The sequence below is a fragment of the Ambystoma mexicanum genome, chromosome 1p, assembly GCF_040938575.1.
Source record: "Ambystoma mexicanum isolate Mex_15411 chromosome 1p, UKY_AmexF1_1, whole genome shotgun sequence".
NCBI lineage: Eukaryota > Metazoa > Chordata > Amphibia > Caudata > Ambystomatidae > Ambystoma > Ambystoma mexicanum.
Window position 1 is genome coordinate 123,325,753 of NC_090921.1, and position 27,325 is coordinate 123,353,077.

The window sequence follows — 27,325 nt, forward strand, 5'->3', positions numbered from 1 at the left end:
TTCCCAGGAACTGTCGATTCGATCTAACTGACTGTGAAGTGCGTGACCGCTCCACTGAAAGGAAGTGTGTTCACAGCTGAGGTCACCCAACCTACAAATTGTATCTCAGATATCCAGGCCCTCAAAAAGCTTGCATGGAGGACGATAGAACAGTGCTCCAAATCAACTAATGAAAGGAAAGAAATATTAAGCCACCAAAGTATAAATTCTGAAATGGACACATCGGACGAGGTACAATTACAAACTGATAGTCTGTTGCACACAGGGGACAGAAGAGAGCTCTCTGGCTGGAGCCGACTCTAAAGCAAGCGATGCAACCAAGAGAGGAGGGAGTGGAGGGAGCACAGGCTCCGTCAGCTGTAAGTCTCAGGCGCATGATAAGCAAGTGGCGAATAACCACAAAGAAATAAATTCACTGTCAGAAGAACTGTGGGATGCCCGAGGTGAGTTCTGAGACCCAAACCCAGAAGGCGCCAATGCTGATGCCCCTCCAAGTAACCAATGCCGCAATTCGATCGCAGTAGCGGATCAGGTGTTTCGAGATCTTATGAAATTAAATGCAAAGTTTGTCGCCGCATCTGCGTTGACAAAACTCATGCCATTTGATACTGAAATGTCAAAGCGCCTTGGTGAGACTCAATACCACGGACAAATGTAGCAGACCCAACTGAAAGTCGTAGCATGCTTGAAAGTGAAACGTTAGAGCCCACCAAATGGGAGACGCCTGAACAGGCAAAAATAGTGTTGAAAAGACGGAGAAATGAAAGAAATTCAGACAGTGAGTTTTGTTATTCGCAGAAACGGCTCAAAAGAACAAGCCAGATGTCAGAGATTAAATGATTGAGCCTGTAACAGCTTTAACAAGCCGCTCTCGATCGGTTAATCATGTCACAAGAGACTTCTCGTCTTCTTCCCCGACCTCTTCATCAGAACCTGAAACAAAAAGTGACCCAGCGAGAAAGCCAAGACGTCGGACTTCTAAAGGAGTGAAGGGGAGTATGTCCCATTGCAATTCCCATATCAACGGGATAATTGCAAAGGTGATCAATGAGCTGCAACCTAATTTGATGTCATCAACTTCAATTGCGGTCAGTCCGTTGACTAAATTGTTTGAACAATTGAACGATAGCCTAAGAGATCAAACTACGCTGCTTGCTTTTCTAAACACAAAAATCGTGAATCTGGAGAAGAGCTTGATCGAAATGGCGGGCCAAAACTCAGTGACATGGAGTAAGAATGATCTTGCAATGTCAGTCTTGAAAGAGGTTTTGAGAAACAATAGAGAAGACAAACATCTGTTGGCAAAAGTAGCCTGTGAAGCTCTAGCAAATTTGACAAAAGAACGTGATAATAAAACCATTGTGGATGAAAATAATGTAATCCTAGGCTCCTACCAACAGTCCAATGGTAAGCATAAGAGTGATACATTGGAGCCTTGCTGCTGCTGAAAAACTGGACGAAGAATGGATATAAAAGCAACTCAACAGGGGAAGATAAATAAAACAAATTCAAAGAGCGATAACAGGCTGCGCAGCCAGGAGGTGGGGATAAGTAATACAAACCTGGAGACACCCGCCAGTGTACTAAACAGAAGTGTACATGAAGCCACTCGAAACACAAGAGTGCCGTTAACTACATCCGAGGAGAGTGTCCCGCAGCCCCCTGTGATGGGGGAAAGAAGCGCCAAAGGCCAGCAGGCTGAGCCCCCCCCATTTTAACGCCCTCATATGATCTTCTAAGTGAGAAAGCCAAACCAGATGTGGTCGAGCCCAGGCCAGAGTCAAAAGAGACTGAATGGTATGATATATTTGAAAAACCACAACAATCACACAAAGCTGCAAAAAAGACAAAAAACATGCCTGCCCAAAAAAATAAGCACTCAAGGAACGCATCAAACTTTTTTAGGAACATAAAATCCTTGAATGTTACGTTTAGTAATAAAGACTCAAATCAAGACCAAACATCAAATAAACCTGATGATGACAAAAATCAAAATACCAAGGGTGAGAACTATGATGCACTTGTTGAAAAAAAAGCAAAAAAATCCTGCACTACCACAGTTGAAAATGATGACAGTGTGATTGAATTAATGAACCTGTCAACATACAGTAACTCCGAAGAAGATCGAGATGACGAATTAAATGTAACAAAAGATAGACTACCTATTAGTGAGGATGCAACAAAAAAGCCTGGTAACCCGAAGGTGACATGCGATGAAGGTATAAATAGAGGAAATGTGGAACTGTCATGCTCTGAGCTTGCCGGGAAGAAGCTCAGTTTGCTGAAAGAGCCGAAAAAAGATTCAGCTGTATTCAATACTTCAGAGATCGAGAAAATCAACAGCACGAGATCAAGGAGGCTTGAAATGTCGCCCTTCCCAAAGAAAAGTAATAGAGGCAGTCGGACTGTGGAGAGCTTATTAGACGTCAAAAAAGAATATTACAAAATTGAAGATAGGCTGAAGTTGAGTTTAAAGAAGAGTCAGACTGTCCATCGAGAGAGCGATGATAATATATTCCCCTTGAGAAAGGGACTTTCATGTCAGGTCATGCCTGCCGCAATTAGCAAACTCAAACGAGAGAAAATCCGAAACTACACAACGCCCTCCCCACTCAGGCGATCAGGAACTGGAGGGATGAACCAGGCTCATTTGATTCCAAACAAGAGTGTAACAAATTTATCATGTGCTCAAGCAACAGCAGCTATAGAATTCTGGTCGAACGACTAGAGAAATAAAATGGAGGATCAACATTAAACCGAAGTTTAGTAAGGCAATTATTCTACTTTATCCCTGCACTGAGAGCCATCAAAAGCATGGAATTAAAGCGAGTGGAAATCCTGGACGATGTCAAACGGAAAAGAGTAATTCTACACATGGATTCATTAAAAATAGTCGAACTAGTGATGATGTGTGAACGACAGTTACTTGAAGCCGGTTTTCAGGTCTGTGAAGTCGACAGCATATTGAGGATCACACCACCCGTTGAGTCCCAATTGAAGTCTCATGGACAACAAAACATCCGTAAAATGGAAGATGCAAACCAACAAAGTAAAATTGATGTTCAAACAGTCCCCAGTGCTGAGGAAAGGCCATCAGCCGAAGAAAAAACCGGGTTACCCTCTGTCTGAAAAAGATAAAAATCACATTGGAGAACTCAAAAGTAAACTCTCCAGGTGCTTCTACTATGGAGGCTCAGAGTCAACACACGAGTGAAATGGAATCATGGCCATGGATAGCTCGCTCATTAAATGAGAACAGAACTAGCTAATACCATGAGGCTCTTAAGCCGGTCGTATTAGCCTCCTGGAACACCAGAGGTTACAGCCACTTAATAGGCTTGGTGGCTAGTGATTTGAGAGCCCTTGACCTTATATGTCTACAAGAGACTTGGTTGTCTAAATGTCCATGTATCGATGGATTTGAGGCAGTTCTAAACCCTTTGATGCAACAAATTAAAGGGCAACTTATTCTAGTAAATCTGAAAAGTGAATTTAGGATTAAATCCTGGTGTAACCATTCGCCACACATGCAAAGTGCGATTCTAGAGGCCGTCGACCACAGGGAAATTAATACAAAAATGTTACATCTGATCAATATATACTGGAATCATCAAGCCGTAGGTAGCCTGAAATTCATGGAAGAAGTTTTGGACCTTATCGATTCCATAATGACAGTTGCCAACAACCCAAATATATTCCTTTGCGGAGACTTAAACATCAAACTAATTGGAAAGACATATCATCAAGAGAAGAAATTCACCTCCAGTGATAGAAAGATAAATCTCAAAATAACATGGCTAGAGGAAATGGAGGCTAGCAACATGAACATGATGAACGGAGACATCAGTGGAGACGTGCATCCGTGAGAAACCTGGGAAATTTCAAATCCTCTGCCTTGTGTCTACAAAACTCTCCATGACCTGCCCCCCCCACCCCCTACCTTTCTTCCCTCCTCTTTTTATTCACCCTCCCGCTCTCTCCGCTCAGCAGACCTCTACCTCCTCACTATACCGCCAGCCCCATGTGCCTCCTCGCGCTTCCGCTCCTTTCAACTCTTGACCCCCCTACACAGGAACTCCCTCCCGCTCGCCATCCGCTCCACCCCACCTACTCATCCTTCCGCTCCTCCCTGAAAGCCCTTCTTCTTCACTCCACCCCTGACTCCCCTTCCCTACCCCTCTCTGCTTCTAACCCCTCCCCCTTCCTTGCCCTCGCTCAGGACCCCAAATCGTCAATGATACCACTTATGACCATTGAGGACACCAGTTCACTCCCCCTTCCCTCCCCCTCCCCCCTTCCTCCCACTCCCAGACCACAATACAGACTCTGGAAGCCCCTTCACCTTCCCCCACTCTCCCCCTCCTCCTTGTAAATTGTTCTACATGTTGCTCTAATGACTTGTCTCATGTTTGTAAATATGCTATTCTCACTCTTGTACCAGTTGTTGTTATATTGTAAAGCGCTTTGGCTTAAAGCGCAATATAAATTCAATAAACATAAACCTAAAGAGGAACTCAAAAGTCCATTCTGTTAATGTTAATGTTAAAGGTCATTTGTACCGCGCACTATCACCACCGGAGTGGTCCCCTGGCGCTCTGGCGGCTCTGAAAGAGGGAGGGAGGGGTGGTTAGTGGGTGGAGGCTGGAAAAGTGCAAGATTGCAGTGATGTGCTGTTGGCAGCCTCAGCCCGGTGGTTCCGTCGGCTGGGCCTGGGGTGTATGCGGCCGGTAGTCGTCGTGTGCTGATGTGCGAGTCTATGTGTGTTTTTGTTTTGTTGTTGCAGTGTAGTGAAGTTCGTGCGGTTTGCTGTGCTGGAGGTTTGTGGTTGTGTTTGGTTTGGAGTTTGAGAGGTGTATGCAGAGAAGGAAGTTGTTAGTGGTATTGGTTAGTTGGCATCTCTATCCTGGATTGAGCCGGATGGGCTCGTGTAATCTTACACGACGGGATGCTTGTACACCCTGTGCCTCAGGAGGTACGTGCTCGTTTTTTTTATTTTATTATTTTTTTTTTTTCTCCATTCGAGGCCGTTTGAGGATTTAGCTGTCCCCTCCGCCCGCTCCCTTAATAACTTTGCATGCTCCTCACCCCCCCACATGACTAGCGCAGCTGCTAGTGTCCATACTTCCGTTTGTGTGGTGATTAGTTGTGTCCCAGTTGTGTTCTGGACAATTTCTTTGTGTCAGAGACCATGCATGATGAGATAGTGTCACTAAAGGTGATAAAGACTCCACAAAGCGACCACAATTTAGTAATCTTAACTTGGAAACAAGAGAACCTTCTTCGAAAAAATCAATGGAGACAAAACGTGAATCTAGAACCAAGTCGCAATCGACTCTGGCTAAACTATAATGACATCATAGATCTTGCCAATGAAATAAGACCGACAAACCCAAGTTGCAAGAAGGATCTGATAGACTACATAAGATTTACGGAAGTATACAAAGTCCAGGCATCTGGGTCAGAAAAATGGACATATCGGAAACACGAATTCGATCCCGAAGTAGCACAAAAAAAAAAAGATCTCAGGAAAGGTCTAAGAAATCTGAAGAGGAGTAATAACATAGTTCGAATTGAGCTATAGAGGAAGTTAAGAACGAACTACAAGAACTGGTTGACATCACATAAAATAACTCTCGAGCAAAGAGATGCCGAAGTGGTAAGGAAGGTGCTCACGCAAAGAAACTCAAGAAGGTTTTGGACGCTTATTAATGAAATGGAAAACCTGCGGAAAGCGTCTTTAACGAAGATGGTCTCTGAAATTCAATCGTCCACACTCACTACAATATGCTGTTTGCAAAAAAAAAAGAAGTGAGGAGGTCAGAATTTTCTTTGGGCCAGCCGTGGGACTTCAAAATTGAAAGAGATGATATAATGATGGTGATCCAAAAAAGCTGTGCATCAAGGGCTGCCGGCCCAGACAGTCTATCTAATCAAATGCTTGAAAATAATCCAGAGGAATGGACCGAATTCTGCGATGTTCTGTTCAAAAACATAATCCAGGAACGCCGAGTACCAGCCTCGTGGAAAACAGCGATAATTGTGCCAATCTTTAAAAAAGGATGTAGCACAGATCCAGCAAATTATCACCCAATAGCGCTCCTGGATGCGATTGGCAAGATATTTGCAACCATCCTACTAGCGCAGCTAACCAAATGGATAAGAACATATAAAACATTTGATGTGAGACAATCCGGTTTTGTTAAGGGCGTAGGGTGTGGACTGAATATTCTCATTTTGAATCTCCTAAAGATGAAAGCGATCAAAAGTGGGCAAAAAGTGTATTTAGCTTTTGTCGATTTGGCTCACGCTTTTGATGGTGTGGACCGCGAATTACTATGGACAAAATGAAAACTTCATGGATGTCCTCATGGTCTAATCCTAGCAATAAAAGAACTATACTCCGATACGGAAATTCAAATCCGATTGGACTGAGATGGTCATTTCTCTAGCCCAATAAAAACAGCTAGAGATGTGAAACAGGGCTGTCCATTGGGAGCAACATTGTTCAATTTCTATATTGCTGAGGTTGGAGAAGCACTAAATGTAGTCAAATCATTCCCACCAAAACTAAATGGAACACACATCGGTTGGGCACTATATGCGGATGATATAGTGCTTCTTGATTTGACACCTATAGGCCTACAGAGGATGCTGAATGCCCTAAAGACTTATATCAATGAGATTGGACTAGAAATCAATGGGGCGAAGTCAGAGATCCTGATATTGAAAAATGTAAAAGGAAACCAAAACAAAACTGAAACATTTTTTTTTATTAAAAAAAACTGAAAAATACAGATGGATGCTGGGAACAGACGAATGAAAACAAGTGAAATGTAGCTGATACCTGGGTACCTACATCAATGCAAGCATAAATGATGAGCCAGTGGCAAAAAAGATAGCTAGCCAATATAAGCAACTAACAGCGCAAGGGACAGTAATCCAGAAAAAGTACGGCAAGTTCTCATACAAACAGGTTCTAAACTTTTACAAGAGTAAAGCGGTACCGGTGTTCGTGTATGGAGCCGAAAGCACGTTCGGCTGTTCGAGCAAGCTATCGGCCAGATGCAAAGGTATATTCTGGAAGGGAATATTACAACTGCCACAGGGATTCCCGACAGCTTGTACATTATATGAAATGAGTCTATCAACTCTGAATGCGAGAATTATGTGGAACACATTGGCGTTGTACAGCAAGACCATCCCAGAAGCTGATCTACTGCAATTTGACATAATGATCGGACGTCAAAATCACAAGAAAGAAGACCTAATACAGAGAGGGAGACTCAAATGTAAAAACATTTTAACGCAACTAAATACAGATGAAAAGACACTAATGACTAATCCCAATGCAGTAAAAAAACAAATGTTCCAGCAAGACTGGATAGAGACAATCGAGAAGCTGGCAGACACAAATGCTTGCAAAACAGACCAATGGAAGCAACAGGGCTAAATTGCCTTTCTAAATATCTCGAAATATTGCCATGTAAACGTCTACGAAAATTGTAATTGAAATTTAGATTGAACCTGTTTCCAACAACAGAGATCAAAAAACTACGACAAGAAGTTGGAAGTGACGATCTAAAATGTAGATGCTGCACAAACTCAGAGGAGACATTGAAGCATCTGGTACTCGACTGCACGAGCCTGAGAGACTTAAGAACAAGCTATTTAGGATCCGAACTTGACAAAGTAACGACTAATATTTGCGAAGACTGGTGGATTAGATTACATAGCAGTGAGTCCCAACGCCTGACAATAGTGTTAGCGCTCTACCTTGAACAAATGAACGAGAAACTTTGCGAAGCCGACGAAACTCCCCTTGTTCAACATAATAACAAATGAAAAGGAACAAAGGTGAAGGTGAACGAGCAGAAAAATAAAAGGATCCAAAACGTAATTGAAAATGAACTGTGTAATGATAGTGTATTTTTATTGATTGTATGTTTTTTCCTTTTTCAAAAAAAGTTTGTAACAAACTATAATAAAATAAAAAAAAATAAAAATAGTGCAACATGTGACAAGTGTTGCGACCAGGGCATTGTAATAGTCTAATTGACTAGTAACTAATAAATATTTGATATGATATGGCATTTCTTACGCACCTATACACAAGTGTTTCAATGTGCGACGAGGCAATGGAGGGGGAACAGAGGGAAGAAGGGCAACGATCCTACTAGACCAGGTGTCATGCAGATCGCGCAAGTACATGGGAGGGGGAAGTGGGAAAGTGCGGGGGGAGGGGAGGAGACAGTGTAGTACATGATGGAATAAATAACAGTAAGTAAAAATGCAGCCAGCGGGTGGCAAGTGCAGGGTAATTGCAGATAAATGGTGTCAAGTGCTGGTAGTGGGACTGTAGTGATACAGAAACAGTCCCCAAGTGCAGGGGTTGCTGGGAAAGCAGTGCAGGTGTGCGACTGGCGGGGAGGGGACCTGGGCCCGAGATCAGAAGGTGGCCAGGTAACCAGTGCAGTTTCAGTTTCGGTTTGAAAGTCAGCAGAGGAGAGGAGGAGAAAAAGAAGAAGCAAAGAGAAGTGTTTTGAGGTGCTTTCGGACCCTGAGATGCTTCTCCTCAAGTTGCAGGGAGGCTGTTCCAGAGGGAGGCCCCAGCCGAAGAAAGAGATTTACCGCCAACTCGTTGCTTGGAGAAGCGACTGATCCTGAGGGAGTTGGAGGCGGATGAGCGAAGAGCTCGAGAAGGAAGTTATTTAGGAAGAGAGAGTTGGAGGTATTGGGGCCGCAGGCCCCAGAAGGCCTTGTGGACGATGCAGAGGGTTTTGAACTTAATCCTCGCAGCCGCTGGGAGCCAGTGCAGAGATTTCAGTCCTGGAGAGATGCGATCTCTGGGTTTGAGGCCAAGGACAAGTCTCGCAGTCCTGTTCTCGATGAGTGCAGAGGGCGGAGAGTAGAGGCAGGCAGATTTAGAAAGAGGCTGTTGCAATAGTCCAGCCTGGAGAGAACCAGAGCTCTGGAGACAGTGAGCCTCTGGGGGAAGGAGAGGAAAGGAAGAATACCTCTGAGTATTAAGGCTCCTATTACAACCTTACACTTGCACAAGGACATAAATGAGGAAATCCTCAATATAGAATGGTGAATGATAAACAGAAAAAAATGTAAGTAGTGGACCACCCCGCCCAACAGTTTTTACTGACTTCGATCACTGTCTATAAGAGTTCATTGGAAAGCTCTTTGTAAAAGCTAAAGAATGAACCATGTAAAAAGCAGGTATTCAGTAATCTAGGATCAGGGGCTGTACTTTTGGGGGGATGTCAGGGCTACCTTTTTCTGCAACTCTACAGCAGATGTGAGATGCTTAACTAAATGGGCTGGCAATTCTATATTGTCTTGTTGTGGCGTTGCTTCCTGTATTGTTGTTGCATGTTTGTTATGCTATTTATACCCCACTAATTATTTTGAGGCTTGTGCAAAGCACTCCTCCATGTGAGAATATGCGTGATCTTTGGTAACAAATTATTCCCAAAAAATTTGTCAAATCTTGCTGTCATTTTTATAATTTGTTTTCTTCTTTTTGGATCACACAATGTGCAGCACCCAGCAGGAAAGTGACCCGGAACATCACAGATTATTAATGCTGTTTAAAAAACTTAAGAGTAGGTGTGTCATATACTGAGAAATTCATTGTGTTATATTATTTATTTATGTATTTACTTACTGCAGTTGTGTAATGCCCAGACCCGGAGGTATCACAGCGTTTGTAGAGAATTAATAGACCGGGGATGCAGAGAATGAAACCTTAATCATATTTGTTGGAATTGTACGATCGGACCGAAATAAAAGGTCAGACTGTACAAAAAGTCCCAAAAATGCTACCACCAAAGGTGCGAACACCAAAAGTTCGAACCTTTGGTGGTAGCATGCATTGAAGGTAAGTTAAAATAAAAAAAACAGCGGGGGCTGCAAGGCTTTCCCCTGCAACACCCTGCTCTCCATACTAAACGGTATAGTGAGCGGGGGTTGGAGGGGACAATCCCCCTGCACTCCCGACATTAAAAAAACAAAATAAAACGGGGGCTGCAAGGGTGTCCCCCGCAACACCCTGCTCACTATTCTGTGTGGTATGGTGAGTGGGGTGTTGTGGGGGACACCCCTGCAGTACACCCTAGAAAAGAAAACAACGGGGCCTGTGGGGGTGTCCCCCGCAATGCCCCGCTCACTATACTTTATATGGTTATGTTGGGGGTGTGGCTGGGGGTGTGTTGAGGGTGTGAGTGGGGGGTGTGTCATGGGTGTGGGGATGTAGGGGTTTTGAATGTGTGTTCGCATGGGAAATGTACAAACCTTTTGTGGTTCATACATTTCACACGCAAAGTTTTCGGCTGCGGGAAAATCAGCCGCGGTCGGATCTCGTAGATCCTATTTTTGAACAGCCACATTTTGAAAAGTTTTCTTAACATTGTGTAGGATATGATATGATACGATAGGTTATTTATAACGCGCTTAATACCCAGAGGTTTCTAAGCGCGGACCCGGGGATCGAACTTGTGATGCTCCATGTCGTCTTGCTTGCAAGGCGAGCACATTGCTGCTGAGCTATCCTCCAGAGACAACGCTCATTTCTGATGTTGGGCGTTAGTGAGTTCCAGAGAGAGGGTGCCATAGAAGCTCGCACCTCCTGCTCTTTTGCTTTTGAAACGGGTGAGCAGACTGAGGTTGGAGGATGATCGTAGCGGGCGCACATAGTGTTTCAGGGCAATGATGTTGTTCACGTAGAGGGGAGCTTCCTTGTAGATACAATGGTGTGCAATGATCAAAGTTTTAAATTCAATGCAGGCCTTGATGGGCAGTCAGTGGACATCTCACCTGGTGGCTGAAGTATGGTCTAAGTGATGTATACCCATGGCTGCACGAAGGGCTTTGTTTTGAAGAAGTTGGAGTTTGGTGATGTTTGTTACAGAGGTACCCATGGGAAGAACATTGCAGTAATCCAGTTTACTCATGATGATGGCTCTTGCTAGCGTTAGGCAGTTGTTCCGAGAAAGCAATTGTATACTCCAGGAGATGAGCTTGGAGGTGTAGGCAGTGGGTGAGGCCAAGGCACTGATGTGTTTGTTCATGGAGAGATCCGCATCCAGGAGGAAGCCTATTGATATGTTTCAGGACAGGAATGACAGTACCATCAATGGAGAAGGATGCAAAAGCAGTATCTACGTTTTTTAGATGGTAGGTGGAGCCCACAATTAGCAGCTCTGTTTTGTCATTGTTTTGGCAGAGATTGTAGGTAGCCATCCAACTTTGGATGATACTGTACACCCTGTTAATGGCAACAGTATCGGTGGTGTGGTTGCCTGAAATAGGGATTTGGGTATCGTCAGCGAATTTGGTGTAGATTATACTGAGGGAGTCAATGAGGTCAAATAAAGGCTTAGGGCCTCATTACAAGGCCGGCGGTAAGGGGTTAACGGCACCGGTAAGGATGCCGGTGCCGTTAGCCCCTTATCGCCACAATCCGAGGTCCCTTAGCAGGTCCCACAAAGGCCGGCTGGTTTTACAAGCCGCCCTTAGCGGGAGCCGCGAAGGGACCAGGGAGCTAATAACGTGCCCGCTATTTGCAGGCCCATTATTAGCTCCTTCCCCATTCCTATTGAGCCCTATGGGGGCTCGAATGGGAATGGGAAATGGTTTTCAGAATGGGGATTTACCAGGTCCTCCAAGGTTGGAATGACCCGGTAACTCCTCGTTCTGAGAAGCCGGACACAACTTTGGAGGCAGCCATGGTGCTAATAGCCCCTTAGTGTGGGTATTGTAGAGTATCGGTGACAGGCAGGAGCCTTGGGGAACTCAAGAGGGACAGCAATGGAATTGGCTGCTGAGTCTCCAGTGAAGACTCTCGAGGTGCGTTCACTCAGAAAGGATTTGACCCACTTGGTGGCCTCAGTGGAGAATTGGAAGCTTGCACTGAGTTGCTGGCAGAATGTGGCATGGTCTACTATGTCAAATGCTGCAGAAAGGTCGAAGAGGAGGAGAATAGCCAAGTTACCTGAATCACGGCTATTGTTTAGCTGGACCTTTAGGTCGAGCAGGGCTGTTTCTGTGCTGTGTTTTGGGGGGAAAACAGATTGTCTCCATCCTAGAAGGTGGCAGTGTTCTTGGAACATTTGTACTGAGTAAGCCATACAGTCCAGGATTTTGAGCGGAAATGCGACTGTAGTGATTGGGTGATAGTTAGTGGGGACAGTCGGATCGAGCGATAGATTCTTGAGAAGAGTAGTAACCCAGTCGGCTTTAATGCTGGTGGGACTGAGTTAGTCAAGAAGGCAGCGTTGCTGAATGCAGTTATAATGGGAGTCAGAGTAGTAGCACAGAGCTTGACAATATCAGCGGGGCAAGTGTCGCACTTGCAGTTAGAAGGCTTCAGTGATTGAATAGTTTAGGGCACGCAGTGATGCAATAGCTTTCCAATTTTTGTTTACAGTCCAAAAGTCAAGGATCTCAAACAATAATTTCTCTGAATTCCCCGCAGCCTCACGATATGCCTGACCCCTGTGCCCGTCCTACAGTTAAGTAACATTTGGCAGCCTCTGGCCTTTCCAAAGGGGCCTGCTGTAGCACAAGGCTGCCTCTTTTCCTTTCAGAGGTCATACAATTGACAATGGCCATTTTTATCAATTACATTATCATGTGTAAAAACCAAAATTAATTCATAAGACGTGGGGCCTCATCGTGAGTTGGCCGGTATCTCGACTGGGACACCGCCCAACTGTATTTGCGTTACCGCCCAAACCTCCGGGGGTATTACCACCAGATCACGCGTTGGCCGGTAACTGTAATTCCCTATTGGGTCCAATGGACCCAATAGGGAATGTTCGGTGCAATTACCGCGCCGAAAATCTGCATTTTTTTCAGGCGCTTTTCCCCCCAATGCTGCCAGGCTCGAGATTGCACCGGACCCTAAAAGGCACCGTTATCGCCGCATTAACAGACTACCACCCAACTCGAGATGAGGCCAATAGTGTACAGATTTAAAACCTCCACAATAGAAAATTACAAAAAAAGAAAACATCAATATCATACAGATGAATACATATTTCATTTAAAATCAACTAGCCTATTCAAACATTTAATCCATTCATTTAAAAATGTCCATTAAGAACCTTACGAACACCAATATAAGTGATACTTGTGTTCCATTCATAAGCTTTTCCCATAAGGCTTGAGATATTGGGTGGAAGATACAAATAATATAGCATTTTGTCAATTGCATTTCATGAATGTTGAATATAAAATGATGATATCATTTCTTAATATTGTCGGCAAACATATGCATTGCTATTAACTATGGAGATTTAAAATATTCAATTAATCGGTGTATGGGGGCAGCTCTGGGTGGGTGGGGGCGTAGGCCGAGGGGGTGTTTTGTGTTGCTGTTACTTATAGCAAAATGTCAATAAACAGATCTTGAAAAAAATGCATTTAATCAACTGTGGTTATTCATATTCAAATAACTAGAAATAACAAATGTTCAATTGCATTTCAATATTGTTTGATTGAAACATTCAACCATCTGATTTAATATTGCGAAACATATAGAGTCTTGGGATAGCGCCTCACAAAAGGATATAATGGCAGAAACGGGGCTAGGTACAAGGCGGCAGCCTTTGGGAATGCAAGGAAAAGAGGTTCACAGGCGACGCCACGGACGAATAGAGAAACAACAGAGTGAAGCAGTTTAATAAAACACAAGAATGTAATTTTGATATGATAGTGACGTGTAGATCGGTGTGTGGCAGATCCTGTCAGGAAGAGAGGTTTGTTCGATCGACCCCTGTAACAGAAATTAGTAAGCCGCCTCCCGCTGGATCCAGCAGGCATTTCTATCGTTGGTGGCCATATAGGTCTTAATACACAGATAGTGGACGTTTCGATGATCTTATAAACTTAATAATTGTGTTGGGTGCTCTGTCAAACCCACACACCCAAGGAAGGCCACAGACCCAGTTAATAGATAGATAAGCTGCAGCTGGGCAAGGGAAGTAGGTCAGCAGCTTCATAATGAACAGAGGATAGCACAGGGGCAACGTGCTGGTCTTGGAAGCAAGACCATGCAGAGCAACAGAGGTTTGCATCCTGGATCCGCGCTTAGAGAGCGAACTCGTATCAGTGCATTATAAAAAAAATAGATATCCCTTTTTATTTTTGCAAACTAGCAAACCGGGGAGGTGTTATCGTGTGTGCATCCTCACTAGGTTATGATATGATATGATATAGCATTTATAACGCGCCTATCTACAAGTGTTTCAAGGCGCGACAAGGCCTGGGAGGGGAAACAGAGGGAAGACAAAGACAACGATCCTACTAGGTCAAGTGACATTGAGATTGCGCAAGTGCAGGGTAGGAGGGGAAAAGTACAGAGGGAAAGGGAAGGAGATAGGATAACAGTAAGATAAATAAAGGCAATAAATAAATAAACAAAAGTGCGGCTAGCAGGTGGCAAGTGCAAGGATAAGTGCAGCCATCAGATGACAAGTGCTAGTCTGGTCTGTAGGGATACTGAACAGTCCCAGAGTGCAAAGGTTGCCAGGGGGGCAGTGCAGGTGTGCAACTGGTGGGGAGGGGACCTGGGCCCGAGATCAGAGGGTAGCCAGGTAACCAGTGCAGTTTCCTATTCAGTCAGGAGATCAGCAGGGGAGAGGAGGAGAGAAAGCAGAAGCAACGAGGAAGGTCTTGAGGTGCTTCTGGAAATGGACATGGTTGTCCCCAAGTTTCAGGGGGCCGGGAGGCTGTTCCAGAGGGAGGACCCAGCAGAAGAGAGATCTACCACCAACTCGCTGCTTGGAGAAGCGAGTGACCCTGAGGGAGTTGGAGGTGGAGAGGGGAGATATTTAGGAAGAGCGAGTTGAAGGTATTGAGGTCCCAGACCCCAGAAGGCCTTATGGACAATGCAGAGGATTTTGAACGTATTCCTCGCCACCACTGGGAGCAAGTTCATCGATTTCAGTCCTGGAGAGATACGATCCCTGGGCTTAAGGCCAAGGAGAAGTCTTGTAGTCCTGTTTTGGATGAGTTGCAGAGGGTGGAGAGTAGAGGCAGGCAAATTGAGAAAGAGGCTGTTGCAGTAGTCCAGCCTAGAGAGAGCCAGAGCTTTGGAGACAGTGATCTTCTGGGAGAAGGAGAGGAAAGGATGAATACCTCTGAGGGGGTGCAGCTGGTAGTGTGACTTCTTAGAGACGTCGGATATGTGAGGAGAGAAGGAAAGTGTGGAGTCGAAGATGACCCTGAGGATTTTAGCCTCACAGGAGGGAGCGGGAAGAAGGCAAAGGGAGGCCGGCCAGAGAGTGACTAGAAAGGAGGGAGCAGGTGTGCCGATGAGGAGAATACTGGTATTAAGGTAGAGATCAATGGCAGCACACCACTCCTGGATAGCAGAAAGACAGTCAGAGTTGAGAGAAGGAGAAGAAGTGGCTGAAGGTAGCCTGAAAATGAGTTAGGTGTCATCCGCATAGCACTGAAAGTTGGGGCAGAGAGTGGCAATGCGGTGGGCAAAAAGTGCTAGTTATCGGTTGAAAAGCCATGGAGAAAGGTTAGACCCATGGGGAACACCACACGTAGAAATAGAGATTGAGGAGAGGAAGGACCCAAGTTGGGTCTGGGAAGGTCGATCGGAGTGGAAGTGGCCAGCCAAGCCATGGCCTGATTGGTGATACGCAGGTTATCACGCAGACGGTTGAGCAGTATGGCATGGTTGACCGTGTCAAAGGAAGAAGAGAGATGGAGTAAGATGAGGACACAGGAGTGATGGAGATTAGACGATAGTTAGCCGGGCATGAAGGGTCAGCAGAGGGTTTCCTAAGAAGAGGGTGCACAAGGGATTGCTTCAGGGGGGAGGGGAAGACTCCGGTGGCAAAGGAGTTGTTTCAGAAATCAGCCAGACCAGGAGCCAGGGTGTCAATGTGGTCCTTGATGGTTTTGGAGGAACAGGGGTGAACCTGTTTTGACGAGACTTCCATAGATCAGACCTGTCTAGAAACCTTGTCAGGGGAGAACAGGGGAGAGGTGGCCACAGAAGGGCCAGAGAAAGAGCAGGGAGTAGAGGGTGGAGGGGTAGAGGAAGAGAGAGAGGACAGGATGTCCTGAGTTTTAGAGATGAAATGAGAAGACAGGCCGTGTAGAGGGCCTGGGAGGGGACAGGAGAGGTAGAGACTGCAGCAGGATTGGCCAGCTCCTTGCAGATTTTAAAGAGTTTGGAGGAGTTGTTAGATGCCTCGGAGACACAGGTTTGGATGTGGGCTCTCTTCTTGGTGTGCACAGAGAGCCGGTATTGCCTTTGGAGCAGGCGGCAGACCAGTTTGTCAGAGGATGTACCGGAAGCACGCCATTTCCTCACAGCCACCATGCACTTGCATTTAAGGGTGACGAGGTCTGAGTCATACCAAGAGTTGCACTTGCCTTTGGGCTTCAAGCGGATCATCAAGTGGATGACAGGGGCTAGTACTCAGATATAGCAGAGTGGAGCATGGAACGGGCTGTGTCAGGGTATGAGTCAGCCAAAGGGGGTGAGGAAGTGGCAGCGAAAGCCTCAACTGCCACACGCTTCATGGGTCGGATAACCGAGAAGATAGGTGGCAGTGCTGGAGTTGGATTAGCCTGAGGGGTAGAGAGGGTGATATGGGAGGAAAGGAGAAAGTGATCACTCCAGGAGAGAGGAGTGGTGAGAGGGATCCAAAAGGGAAGATCTGAAGAGATCAGAACATCCAGAGTGCACCCTGCAGAGTGAGTCGGGCCAGAGGGGAGAATAGAGAGTGAGAGAGAGTCGCAGAGGTCAAGAAAGAGTTCAGTGAAAGGACAGGAAGCATCCAGGTGGATGTTGAAATCTCCAAGAAGGAGGAGTTGAGCGGTTGAGACCAGGAGAGAAGAGGAGAGGTCTGCCCATTCAGAGAGGAAGGCAGAAATCTGACCAGTGGGCCGATAGATGGTAGCCACAGTAAGGGAATGGCCAGGAGAGAGAGAGCCTGCAGACGAGGCATTCGAAGGAGGAGTAGGCCTGCGTAGGAATGACAGAGGCAGGAATCCACTCTTGGAAGATCAGGGCTACACCCTCTCCGGAATGGTTGGATCTGGGAGCGGAGAGGATCTTGTAGCCATCAGGGGGGAAAGTGTCAAAGCTCTTGACAGAGCTGGCCGTGAACCATGTCTCAGTGAGACCGAGGACATCGAGGTCAAGTTCCTCCAGGAGCCTGCAGATGTCAGATGAGTGTTTGACAGCGAGAGTTTAGATTGGCAATATGGAGAAGGTTGCCGTCCTTGAAAGATTTCCGTGGAGGGGAACAAATCAGAGGTACGCCCTGCGGAGGTGTAGGAGCAGCCTGAGGGGGGGCAGAAGAGGAGGGAGGAGAGGGCAAGGTAGCCAAGGAGGAGACAGCAGGTAGAGGCTAGGAAGCAATGGAAGGGGGAGGGGGTGTGGGGACAGCAGGAGAAGAAAGGAAATTAATGAGGCGCGGGAAGCGTCTATTCAAGAGGGGGAGGTTGGCTTGAGGGCCTTGGAACAAGACGGTGCCATTCAAGTAAACATTAATGATGACCTTAGAGGAGTGGAAGGAGGCCAGGAGGGCTTCCCACTGAGTGCCACCATTAATGGGAGAGGACGAGAAGGGAGAGAGCACAGCGACCATATGTAGAGTCCATAGGTCTGGCGAGGAAACGACAAAGAGGATGTCTGTTCACGGCGTCAGGCATCTACATCCCAATTATCCTAACCTGGTAGAAAAGGAAAACATTTGTTTCAAGATGGAGTCAAGCTCAGTTGGGCTTGTGTTTTTTATGACAATTCCCAAGTTCCGGCATTGTAATTCAGAATTCTGTTTTTCCGTCACAATAGGAACAGGGATGTGTTTACTATATAGGTTTTGTCAGAATATACTTACATCTTTTTTTTTTGTATTATTTGTTTTTATCTGACCTTTCTTCCCACACCACTTCACCATTTCACTGTGCCTTTCCTCCACAGATTATGGTCTGGATAACTTGGGCGGGACACAATATGCCAACTTCCAGACAACCCTCTCTGCTTTGAGACCACCAGGGTGGTGAATTTGTGCGGGATAAAATAATTCTTACATAGCACAGCATGAGGTAATTGGTTGCCTGTGTTGAGCCCCTGCAGACCCTGTGAGGGAGAAGGGATGGGAAGGTTAGGCAGTGGTTGCGCACTTTTGTAACAGTGCCCTCTAGTGGTGAGTTAACATATAACATAGGATATGGCCCTGGATGGAGAAGATGAAGCTCATACGGATATTAAATCCTGGAGGCTAGTCATAGTATGTCATTTTCTAAGCTCCTAAAAGGAGCACTCGCGGATGAAGCAAGGAGCCTAGCAGCCAATAAGGGTATGGAATTGGCAGGCGGCAACGGTGGGCAATGTACTCTGTTTCTCCAACACAAGAAGTCACCACAGTATCATGCTTGTTGGTGTCTGTCTTTTTGAAGATCAAAACATTTTTAAATATATAGTTTTATAAATCTTTATATTTTCAGTGCAGGTTACTATATTTTCTTGGCACTTTAAGAAATTGTTGTTTAGGCACAGCACTGAACACTTGCGTATCTTGGATACATTAATGTGAATATTTATTAGTTTTAAATTTGTTTACAAGACAAGCTCTTTAAGAACTAAATAAATACATATATTGAAATAATGTGGTAACTAATATATGTAAAAGCTATATAAAGTGTGTGTGTAACCTGCACTTGCGTGATATTTATTATATACATTCTTGAGATCTGGTCTTTGGTACAGATAACACTTTTCTCTTCCACCATTCCCTCTGCAATGGTCAGGTCATTCAACACTGTTCTTCCTCTTGAGGCACATTTATTATCCTATTAAAATGTGATTTGGAGACAGGAAGGCACTCAAAAGGCACTTTATCTGTTAGCCAGACGTGCATACGGACTAGCACGTGTGAATGAACACGCCATGGTGTCACAGGTGTATTCATCATGGTCGGCTTCAGATTTCAAGCTCTGCCCATTGCATTAAGTTACATGCTGTGCTCCATTAACAGAGCCACTGGGCTAGTTGTTACCGCACGCCATTTGCGTTTACCTGCAGTCGAAGGAGCTTTTTCATCCCTTCCCTTTCGTGATGACAATATGCTGCAGTGCTTGACCTCTGCCTTCCAGTGTCTCCATTCACAGGTCTCAAGCCACCTTTCGTGAGCAACCAGACCAGTCGCTACATGATATCCATCATGGGATATTGTTAGGCATTCCGGTTAAAGCTGGAAAAAGTCCCCCAAGGTTGTTCTTCCTCCAGTGAATCCCGAAAACACTGGCTATGTGTGCCTCCCAGCCTACCCACAATCGTTAATCTGGTCTCCCATCCACAGAACAACCCAAGTAGACCCTACTTAGCTTCTTAAAGCATGTGAGATCGAGCTCTTCCCAGCACGTGGCTGCATGTCAATCAACCCTTTCACAATCTTTGAGGTAGCCACGGACCTGTGGTTCTTCCCAAAATCTTTAAAGCAAAACAATATCCAAAGTTATGTAATCAACAACTCTAACATCTGCTGTGTGTCTGCAAACCACAACCCCCAACTTTGCCAATTGTTCCTTGCTGCTGTTCTAAAAACTTTTGTGCTAGGCATTCTCAGGTGGTCCCCCCTTCCAGGAACTAACTGGGGCCAACCCTGCTTAGATTTCTCCTGTGTGCAGGTCAGTCCCCATCCACAACACGGGCACGTGCCCGCATGCTTTCAATGTCATAAACATTTCTTTTGAAAATTTCTCGCATTACCCTCAAAAATCAAAATGATGGGATGCAACACTAAAAATACTGCAATGCACTTTCAAATTCCCGAATGCATGCATCTCCTTTAAACCTGTTAAACTCAGCTAAAAAACAAGCCAGAGCCCGTGGAGTTCGGCGGTCTGCCCTTACAGGCAGCCCAGCGAGGGTCAATTTACTTTCTCTTGTGCATGGAATGTCTTGGGGTGTGCACGCACGGCTCATCAATAGAGAAATCCATACCAGGCATGTGCATTCTTGCTTCATCCGCAGACTGCTGTGCTTTCTTCTTTCGGTCACTCCCCGTCATAGCCCTTGGTGTCTCGCTTCCCTCAGATCCACGACAGTCCTCGTTCTACCAGGCCATACCAGGTGTCTCCCTTACCCCTTTACTCTTGTCACTTGCTAAGCAAACATCACATTCCCTGACCTTCCTATCTACTTTGGTGTAGGCCCAATCTAGTACAACCAGGTAGCTGAATCAGGATTTTATGAAAATAGGAAGGTCTTCAACTGTTTCTGAAACATCAGAAGATTGTTTGTATTGCGTAGAGACACCGGAAGGGCGTTCCAGGCCTGTGCGGCCTGCACATGAAAGGCGCGGCCATTGCCACAAGCTCTTTTCACTCGATCTACGTGTAGGGAAGGGAAAAGTGATAGTGGTGGAAGTAGTGGAAGTAATATGATGGTGGATAGTGTAAGCGTGAGTACTGAGGGTAATGTATCCCCCCAGGGTGGCACTGGGAGGGTAATGTATGCCCCCTATGGTGGCACTGGGAAATGTGCCACCATAGGGGGCAACAGCTTCCCAGTGAAAGCAGCCAACTGTGGAACTCCTTTCTGCCAAATCTGAGCAGACCTGCCCTACCAGAACTTCCGATCTAAGGTAGTTGCATGGCTGAAAACATAGGACGCCAAAGATACTCAAGCGCCAGGCTATCCCCTTCTCGTGCTACCTGCACACACTGTAACCTCGTGCGCTCACTTGTCTATATGTATATAATATCTATGTAATTCATTGTTGATATGTATATAATATCGGTGTACCTTCTTGTCTTTCTGTATATTCTATGACTATTGTAACCAAGCTTCGCATATTCTTGTAAAGTCTGCGTCCTGATACCCTGGGGTACGTTTGCGCATTACAAATAATAATAAAACAAACAAACAAACATAATGTTGAGGGTAGTTTGGTGTTGGACGGGCGGCATGTTGGTGGAAGAGTTAAGAAATTTCCTGTTAGGTTTAAGGATTTCCGGTAAGATTAATCGTGCTTTACATTAAGTGGGTGTCATTTATTCGTGTATCATTATAATGCTCAGTTAAGGGGGGTTCATTGTTGAGGTGGTATGTGTTGTTATTATTAAGGGGGGAGATGTGTTATTTCTTGTTGGGTTCCAGAACCACCAGAGTTCTGGGACCGGAGTCGGTTGAAGAGAGCTAGGGGCTGTGGTGGCTGCTGCTCTTTGTATCCTAATAAACCCTATCTACACTTACCGTGTGTCCGGTGTGCTTCCGCTCTATCACAGTGCCGGATACAGGATCCCTGAGGGATTCTGCAGATAATGGGTGTGACAGAAGAGCTGGCGTTTTACACAGCCACTCTTGCATTTTGTGGACCTAAAAAAGAAGCGGTCCACTGGGTGGCCCTGCTGGACCAGTGAGTCTGGGTGCTCAACCTGGAGATCAACAATGGATGATCCAGGTCGAGCGCGCCAGGCAAATCCAGCAACATAAGCTGGCTTGCCTTGGTCCACAATACCCGCAATGTTGGACTTAAGGTTCAACAGCGCTGTCTCAGTCCCATATCGGCTCTAAAGCCTGATTGTCTGGGGATAAGGAGGTTGTTATTCTCCATAAAGTCTCTTAGTTGTACATAGGCGACAAAGTCCCAAAATGTTTAGCAGGAACGGTACATTTGTGATAGGTCGATAATGTTTTGCATTATTAGGATCAAGATTATTTTTCTTAAGGAGAGGCGTAATACATGCTTCCTTAAGGTATGACGGCCTGTGCAAAGGACAAGTTGACCAGTTTGTTAACCCAAGGACAAAGGGTAACCAATCATGCCTTAAATATGCTAGCAGGGCATCTATCCCCCAAGTAGGTGGTGGGCTTCATACCCAACACAATTTTTATAATTTGCGCCTCTTAACAGGGACTAAATTTAAAAACGGGGCCGGCTAGTTGCTCTCTCACGTTGCTCTCTCACTCCTAAGCCTAGTTGATTTACAGTAACATGAGAATTAGTCTTAATATTTAAGCAAAGATTATTTTGTTTAATAGCAATTGCATGTTGATGTCCAATAAATTTGATTAAATTAATTATGAATCATGGGCAACAATCAGTGTTTTTATTACATGAAAGGGTTGAGGGCGAGTTACCTTCAAATTTCTTCAAAATCTGAAAGAGTTCACAAGAGCTGGAATCAGCCGATACGATTCGGTTGTTAACCTTTTAACTGCCATGGGTTTTCCCCCCAGTGCCTCGTCCTTGGCACTTAAAGTTAAAACCTTCGGCTTTAGCATCAAAGATTGTTTTAAGTCAACTATTCCTTGTTTATAAATAGCCAATGTTACAGGTGAAGGGGAGTTTCTGACAATTAGACTGCTGCTGCTTATGTGAGTCACAAAGTTGTCTAATACAGCCTCCCCACGTTTTACTACACCTTTTTATTTAGGACAGATAGAATGTAGGTGTCGCTGCAATGTCAGAACGAGATGGGTACTGTGTAGCATAGACACAGTGGATTGCAAAGAGACACTGTGCAGTGCCTGTGTGACGCAGATAACAAAGACTCCCAGCTTAAATTTCAATTTCTCTGCCTTGTCTTCAAAACTCTCCATGGTCTCGCTCCCCCTTATCTCTCCTCCCTTCTCTCCTTCTACTCTCCCTCCCGTCCCCTTCGGTCTGCTGACCGTTTCCTTCTCACTGTACCTCCCTCCCCTTGTGCCTCCTCCCGTTTCCGCTCCTTCCAACTCCTAGCACCTCTACACTGGAACTCCCTCCCTCTTGTTATCCGCTCTTCCCACACCCTCACCTCATTCCACACTTCCCTTAAATCTCTCCTCCTCCATTCCCCTCCTTGAAGCTCCTGATTTCCCCCTCCTCATTCTTTCCCCTAACCCCCCTCTCCTACCTCCCCCCTCTCACCCATCCCCCTTCCCTCCTCCTACCATTCATCACCACTCTACTCCCATCCTATCCCTCTCCCCTTCCCTACCTATCCCCCTCAGTTAATTGCTCTTTTCACTGTTTTTGTTGGATGATGCACTATGTATTTGCTTCAGCTGTTATGTTGTTTGTTTATGTATTATGTTGTTCAATTGTACAGAGCTTTGGCGTAAGGCGCTTAATAAATCAATAAATACAAATACAAAATACAAATACAAGGGTTACAGTGCATTGCCAGGCCAAAGACAGGTGTCAAAGAGACCCAAAGCTGGAGAGAGAGGAGAGTGTGAGACAGAGAGGATGGAGGGAGAGAGATGGGGCAGAGTGCAACAGAGAAAGATAGGGAGATACACACGGTTGTAGGTCAAATGATCGAATCTAAATGGTCAACAGGACAAATGGTCGACGCCAAAAGGTCGACAGGTCAAATGATCGAAGATTTTTTTTTTTTGGGGGGTCCCCCCGAATCCTCCTTTTTTTTGCTAAAAACCACTTTTTTTCCCTAAACGAAAACCTAAAAAAATATATATAACTAAAAAGAAAGTGATCATTTGACCTGTCGACCAAATTGTGTGACCTTTTGACTGTCCCTTTGTCTGTCGACCATTTGATTAGACACCGATACACACACACACAGACACACACACACACACCCCCCACCCCCACCCCAAGGCAGTGAAAGAAATGAGGCAGAGAGAGAGAGAGAGGCAAAAGCAGCCAGAGAGTCTGCGGCACAGACGCACTGACACAGAGACACCTAGCGAGTGAGAAACACTTAGAGGCAGGAGTTTACAGAGGCAGGATCGGAGAGGCAGTGAGGTAGAGGCACTGATAGTGACAGTGAGGCAGGGGGACAGAAACGGTGCGCCGAAACTGGCATGCTTCCTGAGTCAGACATTCTTATGTAGTTTTCTCAGCAAGGCACATCCCAATTCTTTTTGCAGTAACTCATATGGGCATTTCAGTGGAGGAAGAATTCTGATCGATGTTTTTGTGATGAAGTATTGCATCTGAACTCGTTTTCCTAGACTGTGGAGTCTGGCCCTGGCAATATTTGCGCTGTAGTATAATTATTTGAATGGGCAGGATTCATTTTGCGTGCGCATGTTTGTTTTGCTGTACTTCTCTGTGTTCTATTGTGTTCAGCAGAGGAACAATGCAAACTTATTCCATTCTTTATACTGAGCAAAACTATGTCAGAGGGATCCATTTGTATACATTGTGCTGCTTGTGTAAAATGCTGGTGGATACAGTGATGAGTGTGGAATTACAGGATTGTTTAATAAGGTGCCTTTCAGGAACGTCAACCTCAACTGAACAACCCACACTTCCTGCTTCCTGTTCCCTTCTTATATTGTCCTTCCTCTGTAGGGACTGGCTCCCTCGCCCAATCCAATCCTTTCCTGTCTTCCCTGCGCAGGGTGTGTATGCAGGGTGTGTATGTGTCAAGAAAGAGCAGGCCAAGTCCCGCTCACTTCCTCCACATGTTCGTTCTGCTGATCTTCCATGTTGGATCGGGAAGACTAATATCCAAGTTCATGTTGGAGAACCTCTGCCAGGGATCTCTGACTGGTGGTACATTTTTTATTGGAGTCTCAGCCTCGTGTCCATGTCCCTGGTGGTTTAGGAGCTTTCTGCAGTCTGAGGCTGTTAACTGTGCAGGCGTTGGAGCGCGGTGCGGTCTGTTTCACTGCCGTGCCTGCTTTGCCATATTTCCTCCGCTCACTCGCTCTCCGCTGGATGAATTGTTGTGGTACGCATCTGATCGATGTTGGTGCGAGATGCTGTTGGTTTGCTCCCTCTTGCACAAGTCTCTGTCTCTGTCTTCTCCATGTAAATGGTGTGGAGTGCTGGCAGGTCGCTCTCACTTGGCCAGTCCTCACAAATGTTGAAAAAGAGAAGTATGGCGTGAGGCAAAGGGTTACTGCAAAGAAGCATGCTGGCACAATGGCGGGGGGGACAGGAATAGGGGCACTTGTAGCTGGACCTGATCTCAGGAATATGCCCCCTGTTCCCTCACCCTTCTGAAAAAAAAAGAGTCCCCCTCTCCCTTTGGCAAGGCTAGTTACAGGCCTTGACACATTTCTTTTTATAGTCTCCATTATATTTGGTGGGATTGTCCCCAAGCTTACTATAACACCCTGGAGGGTGCCTTATGCACAACAATGCTTTTGTCCTTTGATAGGAGGCCTGTATTCATCATTGGTGAGAGTTCTGCTAAGCTTATCTTTTTTTCTATTACTTTGTCTCTTTAAACGTATTTATTATGGGAAGTAGGACTTGCTTATATACATGCTCTATAATATGTACCACTGCCGCTCTGCTCTAGGCTAATCGCAGTTTTCTCTCTAATCATATATGGTGACACCGTGGAACGTCAGACTGCTCAATAAAAAGCAGCTACGGTGCTAATTCTAAATTATTTTCTCAAAAGATTCTTTTTGGATATAGGCGCAAGAATATACTGAAAGAACCCATCTCTACTATATTAGGCTTGAGAACGTGCTGTGATGGGGATGTCTGTGAAACGGTTACATGTCTTTATACTGAGATATTGTATACTGAATACCCATATATTGAAACATATATCTTGTAAACCTTAATGTTGAATGTATTTTTTTTTTGAGGGGGGCAAACCTCTGTTTCCCACCCCTAAAAACCCATCCCGAATGTGGGATTCGATATACAATATTCAATATAAACACTGTATATACCCTGTGAAACCTATGGTATCTTGCTGTGTCTGTAGTATTACATTATTTGGGTAAACGGGCAGGCCCATTCGGCTTGGCAGACTTTATGAGCTGTCATGGGACAGGCATGCAAATATTGGTAATCTTTTGCCAATGATAAATAGTTTGTCAATTTCACCCTTTCACCCCCTTTTTTAATGAGATTTTATTTGTTGTTTCAAATGGACATCCAGACCAATCAAATTTTGGATTTTACAAGAACTGGTTACTTCTTGTTCTGATAGCATGGCACCTAACCTTAAGTTTGGGTAACCCTTTACCGACCAACTCATTCCTTTTGGGCCTGTCCATGTTACATTGTAACACGCAACACATGTACACCTTCAAGAGAAAAGTCAGTGGTGGAGGCATGAGATCCTGACATCGATCCAGTCAGCATGTAGTAGGCTGCAATACAAAAAGGAGGTGTGATATCGATGGTATATCACGGATGTTTTGTTATAAAGGGATGATGAATGCTTGAGAATATTTAATGAGTGAAGTGGTATGGAGGGATGTGTTTGCGGTATAGAAAAACCATATTTTGTTGATGTAAATGTCATCGATTATTTTCTAATGATTGTTTTTTGTACAATAAATGCTATGCTACTATGACTTAAAATAGTCAGCTGTCATCTCTGGTCTAGTTGGCCCACCTCCTTTTTGTATTGCCTTGTGATATTGCCTGGAGGGCCATAGACGTTAATCAGGCACCCTTATTTTTCCTTCATCTTTGTAGTAGGCTGCATCAATTTCAATCAAATCTATCATTTAGGTAAGTTCAGATGCTGAACAATTTGTTACGTTTGATCACACGCAAGGAATGTTTTGTATCTCATCTTCTGTTATCACAATTTCCATCATTTGTTTTGACTTGCGCTCTAGAAAATTGTCTAGAGGTTTTGATGACCTCTTTGGAGCCCTTGTATTGCCGCTTGCCAAAGCCACACACTGTTCCTTAACCCTTCCCGCCTGCCAGCTTTGCCAATGGCCGCTCGACGGGCCTCGTTCTGGACAGCGGGGCTACCCACACCACAGCCATCCCAGTGCACGATGGGTATGTTCTACAGCAAGGTAGGTTGTGTGCGTGAAGGGTCCACTCTGTTTATTGTAATTCAGGGGCACTTGTATTCTACAGAGGGCTTCTTAACGCATATGTTGAAGGGAACTCTGTTTCCCCATGAAAAAAACTGTCATGAAACACAGGAAGATAAATTTACTAACATGAATGTCAAAATAGTTCAAATATAATAAGTTAACAAACAAGAAGAGTTGTTTTACTGTGTATGTTTATGTAGTACTGACATTATTCTGTGACAGCACTCAATTTCCGCAGAGACATGGTGGTCCATGGCCCACACTCTGAGGATCTCTTACCTGGGGTACACATGGAGGCAGTCAGTGCATGTGCAAGTAGGTGGGTAGATCTAGGCCTATGAATTATGTGGGGAAGGGGGCATTTCAGATCTATCCAATGTAAACTGAACCCATATGTGGCAGGGTGCAGAGAGCACATGTGTGGAGGTGCCCGGTGATGGCACAGGTGGAATTATTCATACGATCTCAGTCAGAAGTGCATTTCATAGGATCACAGTGAAAGGTGGCAATAGGCAGGACACAAGCACTGCAAAGGTCCAGCACGCTGGAAAATAACTATACCTCAAACATGATTTT

General features: G+C 45.2%; 1 protein-coding gene across 2 annotated transcripts in view; it reads left to right on the forward strand.

Annotated features, from left to right (window-relative positions):
* Positions 1-27,325, forward strand: part of ACTL6B (actin like 6B) — a 545,030-nt gene that overhangs the window by 231,410 nt on the left and 286,295 nt on the right. For both annotated transcript variants that reach the window (XM_069644827.1, XM_069644836.1), the window contains one exon: positions 26,631-26,725. In XM_069644827.1, coding sequence (XP_069500928.1) covers positions 26,631-26,725 — 95 coding nt within the window. The remainder of the gene's footprint in view (positions 1-26,630; positions 26,726-27,325) is intronic.